Source organism: Clupea harengus, unplaced genomic scaffold (genome assembly GCF_900700415.2).
Source record: "Clupea harengus unplaced genomic scaffold, Ch_v2.0.2, whole genome shotgun sequence".
Lineage (NCBI taxonomy): Eukaryota > Metazoa > Chordata > Actinopteri > Clupeiformes > Clupeidae > Clupea > Clupea harengus.
In genome coordinates this window covers 59,477-75,986 of record NW_024879755.1, presented here as the reverse complement: position 1 = coordinate 75,986, position 16,510 = coordinate 59,477, and the positions used below count along the sequence as shown (strand labels likewise).

Genomic DNA, 16,510 nt, shown 5'->3' with positions numbered 1-16,510 from the left:
CAGGGGAGCAGAAAGACCTAAGCATCGCGCGCGCATGTGTGCGTGCGCGTGTGTGTTCGTTCACAGTGAATGTTGAGTTTCTATCCGACATCATTACAACTGATAGCGTAAGACTGACACTCCCTCCCCTCTCTCTAGATTAAGCGGCCGTAGTTTCTCCACCTCCCTGGAACAATGAATTTGTTCCCCTTGTAAAGGAATCACTAGCATGAATAATGTGACTCGTTCCTGATGGAAATATGGTAGATGGAATGAATGAAACTGCAGATATGATGGTGGATAGAAGAAGGAATGAAACCCGGAATGTTCCTTTGGCCTTTTGGTTCGAACACAGCAGTGTGGTGTCCTTGCTGCAGATACGGGTGTTAGTTCTCATTGGCCGTGGCAATGTAGTGGTGACTGGTGTCACATGCTGTAGTGGTGTTGACTGGTCTCACATGCTGTAGTGGTGTTGACTGGTCTCCCATGCTGTAGTCGTGGTGACTGGTCTCCCATGCTGTAGTGGTGTTGACTGGTCTCACATGCTGTAGTGGTGTTGACTGGTCTCACATGCTGTAGTGGTGTTGACTGGTCTCACATGCTGTAGTGGTGTTGACTGGTCTCCCATGCCTCTGCAGGACCTACGAGCATGCTGTGCTGGCAGCGGGGACGGACTTCCGCTCAGACCGCCTGTGGGAGGCCTACGTGAACTGGGAGACGGAGCAGGAGAAGCTGGCCAACGTCACGGCCGTCTACGACCGCATCCTGGGCATCCCCACGCAGCTCTACTCCCAGCACTTCCAGAGGTAGGCACCGTTTCTGAGGCACATGGGTGCAATATGGCAGCCGAGGGCGGAGACCAAGCCAGAGCTTTTTCGGGGCTTTGCTCTGCTTTGGGTTTGGAGCAACTCTAAGCCTTCCAGTCACCTCCCGTCTCCGGCTGCGTTTAGCAGTGGATAGTATATGATGCGTTTTTATTCGGAAGCGGCATCGCACATTTTCAGTAATTGTGATTCTCTTGCTGTGCTACTGTTCTTGCCAGAATTGAACCTAATGATGTCCTTTGTGTGTGTTTTGCTTTGACCTTTGACCTTTAAGGTTTAAAGACCACGTGCAGAACAACAACCCCAAGCACTTCCTGTCTGAGACCGAGTTTGTGCAGCTGAGGGTGGAGCTTGCCGCTGCCAGCACAACCAACGGGGAGGGAGAGACGCCCAGTGAAGAACTTCCCCCCGGAGTGGAGGACCTCCCCGACCCTGCCAAGGTAAGGGCCAAACCATCTGATCCGTGTGGGGGGCCCGGTGCTTCAGACGCGTCTGAACACCCCCGCACTAATCATGAAAACACCCTACTCTGAGCAGGCATGGAGACTAAGTATCTTATGCTACCTTCAGATTGACTTCCAGTCAGTGACCCCCCCTTCCTCCCCTGCCCTGTGTTATAAGGGTTTGCGGAGCGTTGTGAAACTGACACGTCTCTATCCCCCTTCAGCACCTGAGCTTGGGCCTACAGCTGATGTGTGCGCACTTACTGCACACCCCCTTCCCTCAAGATGGCAACATGTTGCTTGCCATGCCAGTACATGGTGCTAACTGATGGTAACTCTTTGGGTAGCTGGACTCTTCAGATTTCACCGCACTTCTGATTGGACACGTGATGATAAACACACGTTCCTGCCATTGCTTAGCGTCTGGTGATCTCCATCTGTGGTTCTGTTTTGGTCTCTCTAGCGCGTGACTGAGATTGAGAACATGCGGCACAAGGTCATCGAGTCGCGGCAGGAGATTTTCAATCACAATGAGCACGAAGTCAGCAAGAGATGGGCCTTCGAGGAAGGGGTGAGTGTGTGTGTGTGTGTGTGTGTGTGTGTGTGTGTGTGTGTGTGTGTGTTCTCACAGTGAATGTTTAGTTTCTATCCGCCTCCGATATTTGAATTCATAGTGTAAGACTGTGACTGACCCTGCCTCGCCTCTCTCTAGATTAAGCGGCCCTACTTTCACGTGAAGGCTTTAGAGAAAACCCAGCTGACCAACTGGCGGGAGTATTTGGACTTCGAGCTGGAGAACGGGACTCCGGAGCGGGCGGTGGTTCTGTTCGAGCGCTGCCTGATCGCCTGTGCCCTGTACGAGGAGTTCTGGATGAAGGTAAATGTCACTTCTCTCTTGGTGACCATCCCCCTTCCCCCACACCCTTCCACCAAATCGATTTCACTTCCTCACTACAAAACAACAACAAACAAAACAGAAAACTAAGCACAAAAAAAAACAAGACATCCTTCACTCTTTGCGTGTAACGTTGATATTTGACTGTATCTGTTGTATTAGGGGCTGGCCAGCTTGCCACACAAGATTTGACTCCAGCATTTGCCAACTACGTTGCATCTCTCCGTGTCCCCACTACCTTACAGAAACTTATCTTATTGGTTCCATGAAGGTGCTGATGGGTTTAAAAAGAAATTCTAAACACGATCTTGTCAATGGAAATTCACGAGGGCAGGGACTCGGAAGAAAAACTCAAGTGTGTTTTTTTTTTTCCATTCCCCTCTTCCTTGTCTCTCTTCCTCCTCCTCCTCCTTCTTCTTCCTCTCCTCTCCTCCATCACTTTGCTTCTGCCTCCTGTTGTCTCTCTTGAACTCTTGAAGTATGCACAGTATTTAGAAGGATACAGCATCGAGGGAGTGAGGCATGTGTACAAGAAGGCCTGCACCATCCACCTCCCCAAGAAGCCAGCCGTGCACCTCCTCTGGGCTGCGTTCGAGGAGCAACAGGGTAAGGGTTTGAGTTTTTTTTTTTTTTTGTGATGTGCAGTAAATCGACCAGTGAAATTGGCCTCTAGCTTCTGTAGGTGTTTGCAGGACGCCAGAGACGGGGTTCAAAAGGGAGCATGTTGAATACAGCTTTATGTTCTGCAAACACAAACTGTTTGTTGGTCCCTCAGGGGAGACATGGGATATATATATATAAGATGCCTTCCATGATTCGAACCCAAATCACTCAAAAGTAAAGACCTCTGGGGTTTGTACAGTCCTGGCTCTGTTAAAGAGGAAACAAACACGGTGGCTACAACTGAGCCATAACCATTTCCAGCCAATCAACATGTTGCTTCAGGAGCGCGGAAGCCGGGGCTATGATTTGATTGGCTGTTGAGCTCTAATATCAACCACTTTTCACCAGAATCACGGACTGAATCTTAAATTATGCCGATGCACTGATGCGTAAGTCCAGGCTTATATGAGCAGTAGGAAGAAGGTGTTAGTGTCAGATCAGGGTTAGTAGGAAAGGGTTTGTGGTTCTAAGGACTCAAACTGGCTGAAAATATATTCCTCAGATTCCTGACCAAGCTCATCTGCAGTGGAGGGAAAGTGAACCTGTTGGACACATGATGTATTTATCCTCTTCCTTATAGGGATCATAGAGGAGGCTCGTCGCATCCTGAAGGCCCTGGAGGAGCTGGTGCCGGGTCTCGCCATGGTGAGACTGCGACGGGTCAGTCTGGAGCGTCGCCACGGCAACCTGGACGAGGCAGAGGCGCTGCTGCGCGACGCCATGCAGAACGGGAAGAACGCAGGCGAGACGTCGTTCTACGCCGTGAAGCTGGCGCGGCAGCTGATGAAGGTGCAGAGGAGCCTGGGAAAGGCCAAGAAGGTGCTCCTGGAGGCCATGGAGAAAGACCAGGTGAGACCAGAGAGAAGGCAGGTAGAGCTTATAGGGACACTGGGAATGGTTAAGAGACCAGGTATGGTTATGGAGAAGGACCAGGTGAGACCAGAGAGAAGGCAGGTAGAGCTTATAGGGACACTGGGAATGGTTAAGAGACCAGGTATGGTTATGGAGAAGGACCAGGTGAGACCAGAGAAGGCAGGTAGAGCTTATAGGGACACTGGGAATGGTTAAGAGACCAGGTATGGTTATGGAGAAGGACCAGGTGAGACCACAGAGAAGGCAGGTAGAGCTTACAGAGACACACGAGGAAAGGTTAGAGACCAGGTGTGGTCATGGAAAAATACCTGGTGAGATCTTGGAGAGAGAGATAAGGTGGAGATTACAGAGAAACCTGAGAAGAGACCAGGTGAGACTGTGACATCATCTTCTGTGATCTCAACCTAGTCTCTCTCCGGAGACCAGGTGAGGTTATGGAAAAATACCTGGTGATTTTATAGAGAACAATTGGGTGTGACTGAGAGGGATATCTGGCATTATCAAAGAGAGGAATAGGATTCATCGACGGACCAGGCACTAGACCTGCATTCTTTCATTAACGCCCATCTGTGTGTGTGTGTGTGTGCAGACCAGCCCAAAGCTGTATCTGAATCTGCTGGAGCTGGAGTACAGTGGGGACGTGCAGCAGAACGAGGCGGACATCGTGGCCTGTTTCGACCGCGCCCTGACCAGCCCCATGCCCCTGGAGGCCCGCCTGACCTTCTCCCAGCGCAAGGTGGAGTTCCTGGAGGACTTCGGTAGCGACATCAATATGTAAGTGTGTGTGTGTGTGTGTGTGTGATCAAAGGACCTTTCTACAGCTCACCCTAAAACATCACTCTGATTTGACCTGAAGTTGTGATGTATTAACGCCAGCGTTGTGCATCCGAGTATTCCTAATGGTAAAGCAGACTACCAAATATCTCAGTAACATCCTCTCCCATGTTTTAAGGAATGATTGTGCATTACTGAGAAAATGTTAGCCAGCTATCGGACCGCTGTCGTGTCATCGTTGTCATGTTTTAATCAACATTAGAACTATTATCATGAAGCATTGTTAGTTGCAGGAAGTAACCGGTTTCCTTTGCCCCACACACTTCTTCTTTTCAGTCTTGTAGCGGCATATGAGGAACATCAGAAGCTCTTGAAAGAGAACGACTCCACCAAGAGGAAAGCGGAGAATGGGTACGTGCCGTGCCGGTTAACTTTGATCAACTGTCCCCTTTAGAGTTATGTTGCAAGTATTGTAGTGCGTAGATATACCAGAGCCAAAAAGCATATGTAGTTGTGTGGCCTAATTGCCTCAAGGCACTTTACAGAGCCAATGTCAATTGTTAGTGATGCTGTAACGATTCATCAAAATGAATGTAAAAGGTAGGGTGGGTCCAGATGTGAAGGTGTTAATGTAGAACACGTGGTCCAGATGTGAAGGTGTTAATGTAGAACACGTGGTAGGGTGGGTCCAGATGTGAAACATGTGGTAGGGTGGGTCCAGATGTGAAGGTGTTAATGCTGCCTGCGTTGGCCCCCAGATGTGAAGGTATTAATGTAGAACACGTGGTAGGGTGGGTCCAGATGTGAAACACGTGGTAGGGTGGGTCCAGATGTGAAGGTGTTAATGTAGAACACGTGGTCCAGATGTGAAGGTATTAATGCTGCCTGTGTTGGCCCCCAGGTCTGAAGGTATTAATGTAAAACACGTGGTAGGGTGGGTCCAGATTACATTTACATTTAGTCATTTAGCAGACGCTTTTGTCTGGGAAGGGACAAGGGAGAGAATAGTCAAGCTACGAGCAATAGAGACCTAGTGTAACAATAAATACTACTTTACATAAGAAATACAACAAAAAGAAAAAGAAGTGCAGAAATGTAACTGCTGTAATTGCAAGTTACGCACTAGTCGAAGTGCCAGTTAGGACGAGAAGTGCTCTCTGAAGAGTTGGGTCTTCAAAAACTTCTTAAAGGTAGAGAGGGACGCCCCTGCTCTGGTAGTGCTAGGTAGTTCATTCCACCAACGTGGAACTACAATGTGAAGGTGTTAATGCTGCCTGTGTTGGCCCCCAGGTCTGAAGGCCCCGACTCCAAGAGACAGAGAACCGACGACTCCGCTGGCGGTCAAATGACGTCAGACGCCAACAATCAAGCGTACAACTACAACTGGTACCAGGTGAGGCTTCCATGCAAAAGGCCGTCAAATGTTGTTACAAGGTGAAGCCATGCAAAAGACCTTAGTTTAGGTGGTCCGATATGCCATTTGGCCACTGCAATGCACCATTATATGCAATATTACTACATATGGCTTCTTCCAGTGCAAGGAATCCAATAACATGGCAGTTCAAGGGTCTGTGTGGGTGTGGACCTTCTTTTGGCACTAGGAAGAAAGCTCTCCTGTCGCCATGTTCGTGTGCTTTGTTAAATAAAGTACCGTGGTTAATAAAGTACTCTATCGCTTTCGGTCGGCCTGCGTGTTCGGTCACCTACAGCCCTAGAGTGAATCATGGACTGCTTTTAAAAAAAGTCTTGTATGTTTCAGACTGTTTCCCACAATTAGAAGATGTTTGACATGATTGTTGTAATTTCTGAGACTAACTCTCCCTTCTCGTCTCTCCACAGCAATACAACAACTACCAGAACTCATGGGGACAGTACAACCAATATGGCCAGTATAACCAGTACTATCCCCCTCCCCCCACATGATTTCAGCGTGAATGACGAGATCGAATGATTGGAGGTCGCAGAGCAAGCGGCTATTTTTTACCCTATTGAACCGCTTTGAGTCACAGACTCGCCCTCACAGCCATCCTGTTGATCAGCTTTTGATCCGACCCGTGTTTATTTGGCATGTATGTGTGTTTGTGCAAATTATTTTACTTTTCCTCTCCTCTCCCTCGTATGTGAAGTTGCAAATACAGCTTTTGATTTTTAGACTGGTTTGACCTGGAGTAGAATCTAATTTGGGGGGAAATGTAGTTGTATCTGAAGATGAAGATTGAAATATGTAATGAACCTCGGACATGTCTGTAACATCTCCTGAATGTGTTTTTCTGGGCAAACGACTGAGGTTTGTTTTTTTATTTTGACTTTCATAATAAAGTGATCGATATCCTCACTTAATTTCTTGTGTTGAAGTACATTGATGATGAATACACTCATGACGAGTTCCTTACAAATGTGATTTGCACTCCTGAAAGCAAAGATTCCGCACATGACAAGTTACATACTCTGTTGTTGAATCGTTCAGGAAATGCCTGGAATTATATAGTTTGTTGAGCCTATGTAATCTGATAATGACATTGACAATGGCATTTAATGACCATGGCATTTATACCTGGAGTGCTGAATGAAGGAATCGTTTCCTGAATTTATTAACCATTGACTGCACTTGGTGAATTACATATACACTAATACATGGAAACGACAGAAGACAACCAATATCCTGTAATTCTGAATAATATTATGGTTATAGTATTGGAAACGACCAAGAAGACAACCAAAATCCTGTAATGCTGGATAATATTATGGTTATAGTATTGGAAACGACCAAGAAGACAACCAATATCCTGTAATTCTGAATAATATTATGGTTATAGTATTGGAAACGACCAAGAAGACAACCAAAATCCTGTAATGCTGAATAATATTATGGTTATAGTATTGGAAACGACCAAGAAGACAACCAATATCCTGTAATGCTGAATAATATTATGGTTATAGTATTGGAAACGACCAAGAAGACAACCAATATCCTGTAATGCTGAATAATATTATGGTTATAGTATTGGAAACGACCAAGAAGACAACCAATATCCTGTAATGCTGAATAATATTATGGTTATAGTATTTAGCAGACGCTGCTTTCCAAAGCGTCTAACAAAACATAAAAAAAGATCTTAGAAAACTAAAGAAAAACACAAAAATGATAGAAATAAGCCTAGTGAAAAATAATTCAAGGAATAATATTAGGCACCTATTAACAACGGCAATAACAATGCCAAATACTATGACTGTAGGGCCTCAAGCAAGTGAACTAATTAGACAGATGATAGCTAAAAAGAGTCTTTAAGCACTTTTTTGATGTACCATGGCTGTTATTGTAACGGACAGCAGTAGGTATGTCATTCTCCTCATATTACCACATAGACTACTGGATATTATTAATGCTCAATTATCAATGAAGGCGGCATCAGATGCTGTGGCAACGTCCAGCCTGAACTGGGCGTGACTTTGGTTTTGCGTAGAAAGATTCCCATGATTCTTTAGTTTGCACATGCGCCGAACCAAGTTTCTAAGGTCCTTTTCTCGTCAAGTGTGGAGCGACTAGCACCAAACGAGGTGAGGCCTGTTGGATTTGTCTATTTAGAGGTCTTATTTTGGATATAATATACACATATTATTCAATAATTTGTTGTATGTGTGCTTAGGAAACATTCCTGGGGGTAAATAATGTCACAAATGCCTATTTTCCGCCATTTTATTTGATTTGTTGGTACCGCGTGTACCACATGATATCCGTCGTTAGCCATGTTAGCAGCGAGTTAGTACAGACCATAGTTGTATGGCTAATGTCGCACTTTGAACGCTAACCAAGGAAGTCCAGTCGCTTTTATTGATAATGAAAATAAACTAAAATTCATCCAGTTTCAGTTGCCAAACTTGCATCCCACAATCTGGTGTGTTGAACTCAAATGTTATGACTATGCATCACTCCTGACGAAGTAGCTAATAGTTGAGTTGTCAGCTAAGCTAATTGCCCAGCCATGGTGGTTACGTGAGCCCAGTTGGTAGCTTGATATAGTTTCAGCCATCCCATATGTTCTTGTTCTGGCCCGCTAAATGATCTTTGCACTGGACTGTAGTTGCCTCAATTCGTGCACAAACACTTAAGTAGTTACGTAACGTTAACAAGTATGCCGGTCTAAAAGTCAGCGACTGGATTGCGGCAACTAGTGAAGTTACAGGGGAAGTTCTCATCAGCGGTAATCGACCAAATTTAATTTGACTGCAGTGACAACCTTTAATGTTGGTGTAGGCCATAACAGGGCAATGAACAGTGGTTTAACCATCAGCATGTCTTGTTTTCAGCAAACACAATGCAGCTCTTCCTGCGCGCACAGAACACACACACCCTCGAGGTGACGGGACAGGAGACTGTCCACGACCTCAAGGTAAGAAGGTGTACTCTTACTTATGACTGCTGTTTTAAATCTGTCCACGAAACCACTTATTATAGAGCAAATTCATTAGGTGTACTCGCACAACTCCAATAGTGTCTAAAGCTAGTGGCTCATTAACACGTTATCAAGTTGTGGTTGTAAGTCTAGTTTTAAGCTAACAAACCTTAGTGGATGGTGTGCACTTCCAAGACCTGCTCTTGCATGTCTTAAGTATGTCAGAGACCCCACTGACTAACCTCTTTGGGATGTTTGCAGGCTCATGTCCAGACTTTGGAGGGCATCTCTGTCGAGGATCAGGTGCTGCTGCTGGCTGGTACCCCTCTGGAGGACAGCACCGCCCTGCTGGAGTGTGGTGTAACTGAACACAGCACCCTGGATGTTGTTGCCAGGCTTCTGGGAGGTCAGTTTGTAATGTCCATCAGTCATATGCAGCCAAGGCAATATCTACATCAGACACTAGGGGATCGCTATGACATTGTAATGAGCATCACACGGGACAGTTCAGACACGCATCAGAATATTCTGTATCTTTTAATGGGTTTTATTTGTGTCCGTGCAAATATAAAAGGCTCAGGCGTGTTTAAACCTAATAATCGGATTATCCAATGTGCATAACGGGGTAAATGGCAACTATTTTCTACTGTCACTAACTGTTTGTTTGTTTGTTTGTTTGTTTGTTTGTTTGTTTGTGTGTGTGTGTGTGTGCCTCACAGGTAAAGTCCATGGTTCTTTGGCTCGTGCCGGAAAAGTACGAGGACAGACACCAAAGGTGGGTATTGAAAACATTCTTTTCTCAACCTCAACCAATTTGGCTAAAGAGTGTACAGGTCACATGGCTGTCATGTACAGGAATGTCATTGTGTCTTCAATCATTTTATCATTTCAGTTAGATGTATACATTCTGAGCATCACAATAGGATTTTAGTTTCTGTCTCCAAACCCATTATTTGGTCCCTCAGGTCTCTCGAGGCAAAACATGTTTTTACAGCCCTTAAGATTAGATTAGATTCGACTTTATTGTCATTGCACAGAGTACAAGTACTGAGACAACGAAATGCAGTTTAGCATCCAACCAGAAGTGCAAAATAGCAATAAAAGTGCAGAGTATGTGCATATGTAAAGTGGAATAAGTGAATAAATAAAGATATGTACAGTAAGACTTTAAGCCGTCCTCTTTAATTGTCCCCCTGATGGTGTGTGTAATGGCGTTGTGTCTGTTTTGCTTTAGGTGGACAAGCAAGAGAAGAAGAAGAAGAAGACCGGCCGTGCCAAGCGTCGTATCCAGTACAACCGTCGCTTCGTCAACGTGGTGCCCACCTTCGGGAAGAAGAAGGGGCCCAACGCCAACTCCTAAGAGCTCTGCTGCCCGGTAGCGAAGGAGAACATGACCAAACTCCTGTTCACAATAAAAGTATAATTTGGAAGTACGGGTAACATGCTTCTTCATTTTACAGCTTGTTAGTAATAAAGTTTGAGAATGGGACCATTAACACAAGATAAAGAGTTGTTGGCCTAATGCATTCTTTTTATTTATTTAACCCTCAGAAAACACATTGAGGAAAAAGTCCCTCATTTACAATGGTGCCGAGGGTACATTGAATACATTGAAGTGGAAATAAATATGCATATATATATATTTATAATAGCAACTAACAGTTACAATCACTGCAGGAGAAGTCAGTTGTAAAGGAGATATGGTTGGAGAATTTCCCTAATAATTTAAATGCACAACCTCAAGGAATTTTTGGAGCTCATTCCAAATGTAGGGTGCCTTATGACAGAAAGCTCTTCCCCAATTTAGAGGCAACATAAGGAAAGCCAGCTCTGGGAGCGGGTATGGAGGGTAACGAGGTAAATATAAGGAAAGCCAGCTCTGGGAGCACAGAGTACAGTGGTGTGTGCCATAGCGGTCTCCAGTGGGGTGTGTGTGCCATAGTGGTCTCCAGTGATGAAACAGGGCAGAATGGTATACAACATCCAGGAATTTCAGTGTGCTTTGTGATGCATTCCCATATATAACATCACTATAGTCTAAAACTGATACAAAAACAGACTCAATAATGCGTTTTCTGCCTAGAAAGTGAAGCAGCACTTATTTCTATAGAAAAATCCCAATTTTGTTCTAAGCTTTTAGATGATTCACGTGGTTTAAAATCAAGCTTCTCATCGCTCCAAATGCCTAGGTATTTATAGCTGGTGACCCTTTCCAGAGCGGTACCATTTCTAGAGCAGAGTTTTAAACTGTTAAAATCAGCATTTCTAGCTTTAGTAAAAATAATCCATTTTGTTTTAGCACAATTCAGAATTAGCTTCAGGTTGCCTAACTGCTTCTCTAGCATGTGGAAGGAGAGCTGCAGTCTATTTATAGCAGAGTCTATGGTGTCAGCACTACAGAACAGAACTCTGTCATCCGCATAAACATGAACCTGAGTGAGTGTGGAGGCCATTTTATTAATATATATTCTGAAAAGTAAGGGCCGAAGGACAGAGCCTTGGGGTACCCCCTTGTCAATATCTATAAAATGTTATATTGCACACCTTTCCACATTGGGAGCGACCAGTGAGCTGAATGTTAAACCACCGTAGGCTCATATGGTCAAAGCCGATTAGTGATCATTTATGTCAAATTCTACTACAGCTGCACACCAGTAGTTTCCCAAGCACTACAGTGTTAGTGCTCAACATATGATAATTGTTAATGCTTATATGAAACCTGCAAACAACACATACGTGTAATTTAGGGTTAGAATGCTAGGGATGACCGTCTTAAAAATGAAATGTGTGGTTGTGTGGAAATCTAGTCACGGAATATATAATGATGGAAGGCTGTAGTGTGTTTGCATTTAATGACCAGTTGCATCCGTTCCACTTGCCAGTGGATGGGCCAGGACATGGGGCTCGGGCCATTTGTATAATTTGTGATGATACTGGTTACAGATACTAGTCATTGAAGGGAGTAGAAATTAAGCGTTAGTTTATTAAATATATTCCATAGTCAATAATTCAATGCATCTTATTCCTAGTGGTAATTTGGGTGGTACTTGGAGAACGTGAGAAGTGGAAAGATTACCATGTGTATTCTGAATCTGACCACGTCTTTCCTCAAGCTCATGCAGATATCTTGAGCCTTTGATCGTTGCTGGAGCCCTGACACCTCTGTGTTCCCTGTGAACAGATGGGGTCTCAGACCTGGTGACTCCCAGATAATAGTTAGCATTTTAGGGATACACCCCCACCTTGCTTGCCAAGAGTTAAACGCCTGTGGCTTTCCAAAGGAGAGTCAGTGAAAGAGATTAGGTGGAACTACACTCAGTGAAATCGAACTCTCTCTCCTCCTCTGGTGCACATCATTGAAAGAATAAAACCTGGACCTTGGTTATTCATCACTCTGAATGAGTCTCCAATATTTGGGACATAGATCATTTCTATCATATTCATTCTAGTTCTGATACCACTAGTCACTTCCTTGCTAGAATCTATGACGAAACCCCAGAAACGTCATATGTATATTTTGATTTAAATAGAACACTAATGTAATATAAACTGAACCGCCCATGTGTTCTATTTTACATAGACAATGTTTTATATGATACAGAAATCCCAATGCCCAGGTAGCCGATTTCTCAGGTAGCCGACTTCTGCATGTGGGCATAGCCACCAACACTCATTTAGCTGTAGTCCTATAAAACGCTGAATATTTGAGCATCAAGCACTTAAAATGACAACACCACAAAATAAGCAAACTTTTTTTTTTTTATTCAGCTGTACAATGTGGTAGACATGCAACACATTTGACATGTAACCACGGACTGATAGCTGGAGATAACTTCAGTTCCCAAAAAGCAACAATACTCAGTTATATAACACACTGAAAGCAGGCGTATGCTCAGCGACTCACTGGTGATCATCTGGAATGGACATCAATCCTTTGTTTCGTCAGTCAGAATAGTGCATGCTGGGAGAATTCATAGTTTCCATGGTTAATCGATGGACACCAACTCAATTTCAAAATTGAGTTTGGCATGTGGTGGAATTCTGGGTTCATGTGGGTTAAGGTATATACGTATATATCTGACTGGCTGACCACTGAGGGTCTATAAGTGAAGACAAAACAAATCATCAAGAGAAAGGACTGAAACACAAGAAGGGCAGTTTACCACCTGGAAGAGAACTAGGAATCATGGGACTGGTGTGCGTGTGAGTGCGTGTGAGTGTGTGCGTGCGTGTTTGTGCGCGTGTGTGTGCGTGCGGTGTTGTACTTCCCGTTCCACCCTAACAGTAAAGGATACTTATTGTCTGGCAAGCCCTTCCTCCCGTACGCCCACTCGGACTCGATCTCCACCTGGGCCGTCTCGCCTTTGCTCATCGTCAGCAGGGCTTCATCCCACTGTGTGAGTGAAGACAGAATCAGAGGTGTTCTCTCCATGAAGGATGCTTCTCAACAACACAAATGAGTTATGAATGGCTTAGGGGACCCTTAGTTTCTGAACCAATCACAGGTCGATTACTGTTATTCTCAGTAACTCAGACAGCTGGAGGAGCATGGGTGTGTGTGTGTGTGAGTGTGTGTGTGTGTGTGTAGTAGTAAACTCCACTATGCTTGAATACTATACAATTCTGACATCTTACATCAAACATCAAACATGGCCAGTATAATTTTAAAGTAAACAGATAATCTACTGATTATTTACTGATTTACATTTACTGGCAAACTGAGAGAGTTGGTGAGAGTGGGAGAGTTGTGATGGGGGAGAATCAAAGATCTTACCCCTCGGATGACTCTGCCCAGTCCCACTTTAAAGAGCAGTGGCTTTGTCTGCCTCTTCTTTCTGGCAACTACAGGGGTGTCAAACATTTCAGTTAAAACGTACTCCATTACTGGCGTCCATCATTTCCTACACATACTCGGATATCTTCACCATTATGTATTGGCCTATTGCAACAGGCAAGTAACAGGTAAGTCTGGTTGTATCAGTAAGTCTACTTCCATTTTTAAGTCACATGGTGGGTTAGTTTCTTTATGAGCATGGAAGACCAAAATAAAAACACATGAAACATTTCTCCACTAGCAGCTGCCCTTGGCGCATCTACAGGCCAACCTGCCATCTACAGAGCAGCGTAGGTAGCACATCTACAGAGCAGCGTAGGTAGCTCATATTTGAGTCATACCTGCGGGGATGTTGGTGTCAAACACGGTCCCGTCCTCTAGAGTCCCCGTGTACCAGCAGCCTATGGTGTCGCCTTTCTTGGGGAAGTGGACCTTGTCTCCCTTCTTCAGGACAGACTTGGTGTACTTTGGGGGACCCTGTCAAAACAAGGACGGAGGACAGACATTAGACATTTGAAGCCACAAGGACGGACATTAGACGCTTGAAGCCACAATGTGCAAGACGTGATAGTGGGTGTTGAGAGACATGTGTGGCTGAAATGGCAGCCTCTTGCGGTTATTCCCTCCTGTTTCACCGCGGCACATTCCGAAGCACTACTTTTTCATGGACATCATGGCGGTCCAAATCAACGCTCTTCAACATCTTTTTCTGTCTGATTAGTTACGGGGAGGTGCTCACCGAGAAAGCTCAGAAGTCTCTTGTGAAACTGCCCAGGTTGTTCCCCAAGACTGGCTTACAGAAAGCCTTTGTGGCCATGTGTCCAGGTTATGGTATACTGATGAGCATATTTCATATTAGTCTGCTGATGAACAGATTTCAAATTTAAAAAAGTACATATAGTATTCTTGTGTATCTCCATCAAGTGTCAGTCTCAATTAGGCTTATATATTCCCTGCATTGAAATAACAGTATTTGCATATAATCAAAGGATATGAGCAAACTAGAATAGAGATAATACCTCATAAACGGCCTCCACTTTCTCCTCTTTGGGCTTGTCGTCGATCTTCACATCTTTCACGTTTTGGGTCACCTCCTCAACCGATTCATCGCCTTTAAATCTCTTCTCAAACAAATGCAAGGGTTACTTCAGGCGGACAAGGACCACCATGATATGGAATGCAGTGCGGGTGACTCAGACAACGTGCGTCTTTAGAACACCTACCTTGGTCTCAAAAAGCTGGTTGTAGGCTACGATTAGCTGTTCTTTTTTCGCGGTTTTTGCAACATTCTTTAGGTTTCCCAGTAGCTTGTGTTCAGAAAGAAACTGGAGGGGGGAAAAAAACACATTTTCTACAGTCAGAATAACGTGAACTTAATTAAGGCAAGATTTGGTTTAAGTGTCAAGGAACACAAAGCTGAAACACATACACCAGCTACAGAGAGCATACACCGGCTAGAGATACACTTCCCATACCCGTAATAAAGTGTAAAATCACACAGCATTATTTATAGGAAGCGTTTGCAAAGCTAGTCAGATTTCCTAACACTAATTCCTGCATGCAGCAAACTCGAAACCTAACCCCCATGCGGACACAACGCAGCTAGATACCGAGCTAGCATGTGTAGCCGGGTAGGTAGCGAAAAGCTACATACGGTTTAAAAGTCTACCGTGCATTGTTTGGACACCGTTTTGCGGTAACCATGTGTGAACCATACCGAGTGTGCAGCGTTATCCTGTATAAACGTTATAATGTCTTTCTTGGCGAGATCATCATTATTGAGCTGCTCATCGCTCCATTCCCTCGTCGGTTCAGCAGCCATCTTACAAGTTTACTCTATGAACTTTGACCCTGCGCAAGAGAACTGACTCGAAATTACACATCTAAATAATGAATGACTGTGTTACAATCTTTGCCCTCGATTTGAATCATACGATCAATTCATATTTTGTTGACATTTTTTTCAATATCTTGATCAGTAGAGGATCACCACAAGAGCGTTTATTTAATGTTAAGTCACTGGAATGAAGAAATAAAAGTACATACCATTTATTTCAGAATAAAAGCATAATGTCGTTGCAAAAACCTAGTATGTCATGTTTAGCCTTTTACATGCCATTACATAATATATACAATATTATATAAAATTAATCACAAGAATAAATCATTTGTATTTGTTATTTTGTAAAACCATCTGTAATTGGTAGTTATTATAACCAAACTAACTGGAAAGGAGTGTATTATATCAAAATAACAAGCAAAAGAATTGTGTGAATTTGGAGAGGTTGGGTAGTTGAAAACCAAAATCTATGAAATGCATTGCATAAAATATTATCAAGCATTCTTTGCATTGCAAAATCCCAGTTAAACAGAAGTTAAAGAGGCAGTTTTGCCTATAACATATATGATTTCAATAACACTTCTGATGACGCACACACTATTCCACACATCAAAATGAGATCAAAAGTGAGTAGGGCAAATGCGGCATCTTAAAGCCGATAAATCACACACCTCCTTCCCGTACCCATAATGCACTGTGTTGATTACTCCTCCTCCTCCTTCCCATAATGCACTGTGTTGATTACTCCTCCTTCCCATAATGCACTGTGTTGATTACTCCTCCTTCCCATAATGCACTGTGATGATTACTCCTCCTTCCCATAATGCACTGTGTTGATTACTTCTCCTTCCCATAATGCACTGTGTTGATTACTCCTCCTTCTCCTTCCCATAATGCACTGTGTTGATTACTCCTCCTTCTCATAAAGCACTGTGTTGATTGTTGTTGTTGACTGTTTAAGGTTCAGCACTGTGTTGATTGTTGTTGTTGA

General features: G+C 44.0%; 3 protein-coding genes across 3 annotated transcripts; 2 read left to right on the top strand and 1 right to left on the bottom strand.

The window, feature by feature from the left end:
- Positions 1-582: 582 nt before the first annotated feature.
- Positions 583-6,791, top strand: LOC122130236 (pre-mRNA-processing factor 39-like; the record flags this gene model as incomplete). Its single annotated transcript, XM_042704889.1, has 10 exons — positions 583-785; positions 1,078-1,243; positions 1,710-1,817; positions 1,959-2,123; positions 2,621-2,747; positions 3,385-3,653; positions 4,267-4,451; positions 4,788-4,862; positions 5,742-5,844; positions 6,291-6,791. Coding segments are annotated over 10 exons (1,485 nt in total), but the record flags the coding sequence as incomplete, so codon positions are not given.
- A 1,112-nt stretch (positions 6,792-7,903) lies between these two features.
- LOC105902116 (FAU ubiquitin like and ribosomal protein S30 fusion a) lies at positions 7,904-10,275 on the top strand. The gene is made up of 5 exons (XM_012829651.3): positions 7,904-8,009; positions 8,760-8,842; positions 9,107-9,251; positions 9,565-9,620; positions 10,080-10,275. The coding sequence occupies exons 2-5, from the start codon at positions 8,768-8,770 to the stop codon at positions 10,203-10,205; spliced, it is 402 nt and encodes a 133-aa protein (XP_012685105.3). The 5' UTR covers positions 7,904-8,009; positions 8,760-8,767; the 3' UTR covers positions 10,206-10,275.
- A 2,311-nt stretch (positions 10,276-12,586) lies between these two features.
- Positions 12,587-15,542, bottom strand: LOC105902105 (FKBP prolyl isomerase 3). The gene is made up of 7 exons (XM_012829640.3): positions 15,397-15,542; positions 14,903-15,004; positions 14,699-14,800; positions 14,021-14,156; positions 13,620-13,687; positions 13,141-13,238; positions 12,587-12,886 (listed from the first exon to the last, which is right to left on the bottom strand). Exons 1-7 carry the CDS (start codon positions 15,499-15,501, stop codon positions 12,832-12,834), a joined length of 666 nt encoding a protein of 221 aa, XP_012685094.1. The 5' UTR covers positions 15,502-15,542; the 3' UTR covers positions 12,587-12,831.
- Between the last annotated feature and the right edge of the window lie 968 nt (positions 15,543-16,510).

Excerpts from the sequence above, each read along its gene's own strand:
- LOC105902116 (XM_012829651.3), top strand. The coding sequence starts at position 8,768 with ATGCAGCTCTTCCTGCGCGCACAGAACACACACACCCTCGAGGTGACG. Across the intron at positions 8,843-9,106 it reads AGACTGTCCACGACCTCAAG|GCTCATGTCCAGACTTTGGA; the intron begins GTAAGAAGGTGT and ends GGATGTTTGCAG. Across the intron at positions 9,252-9,564 it reads TGTTGCCAGGCTTCTGGGAG|GTAAAGTCCATGGTTCTTTG; the intron begins GTCAGTTTGTAA and ends TGTGCCTCACAG.
- LOC105902105 (XM_012829640.3), bottom strand. The coding sequence starts at position 15,501 with ATGGCTGCTGAACCGACGAGGGAATGGAGCGATGAGCAGCTCAATAAT. Across the intron at positions 14,801-14,902 it reads ACCAGCTTTTTGAGACCAAG|AGATTTAAAGGCGATGAATC; the intron begins GTAGGTGTTCTA and ends TTGTTTGAGAAG. Across the intron at positions 14,157-14,698 it reads AAGTGGAGGCCGTTTATGAG|GGTCCCCCAAAGTACACCAA; the intron begins GTATTATCTCTA and ends TTGTTTTGACAG.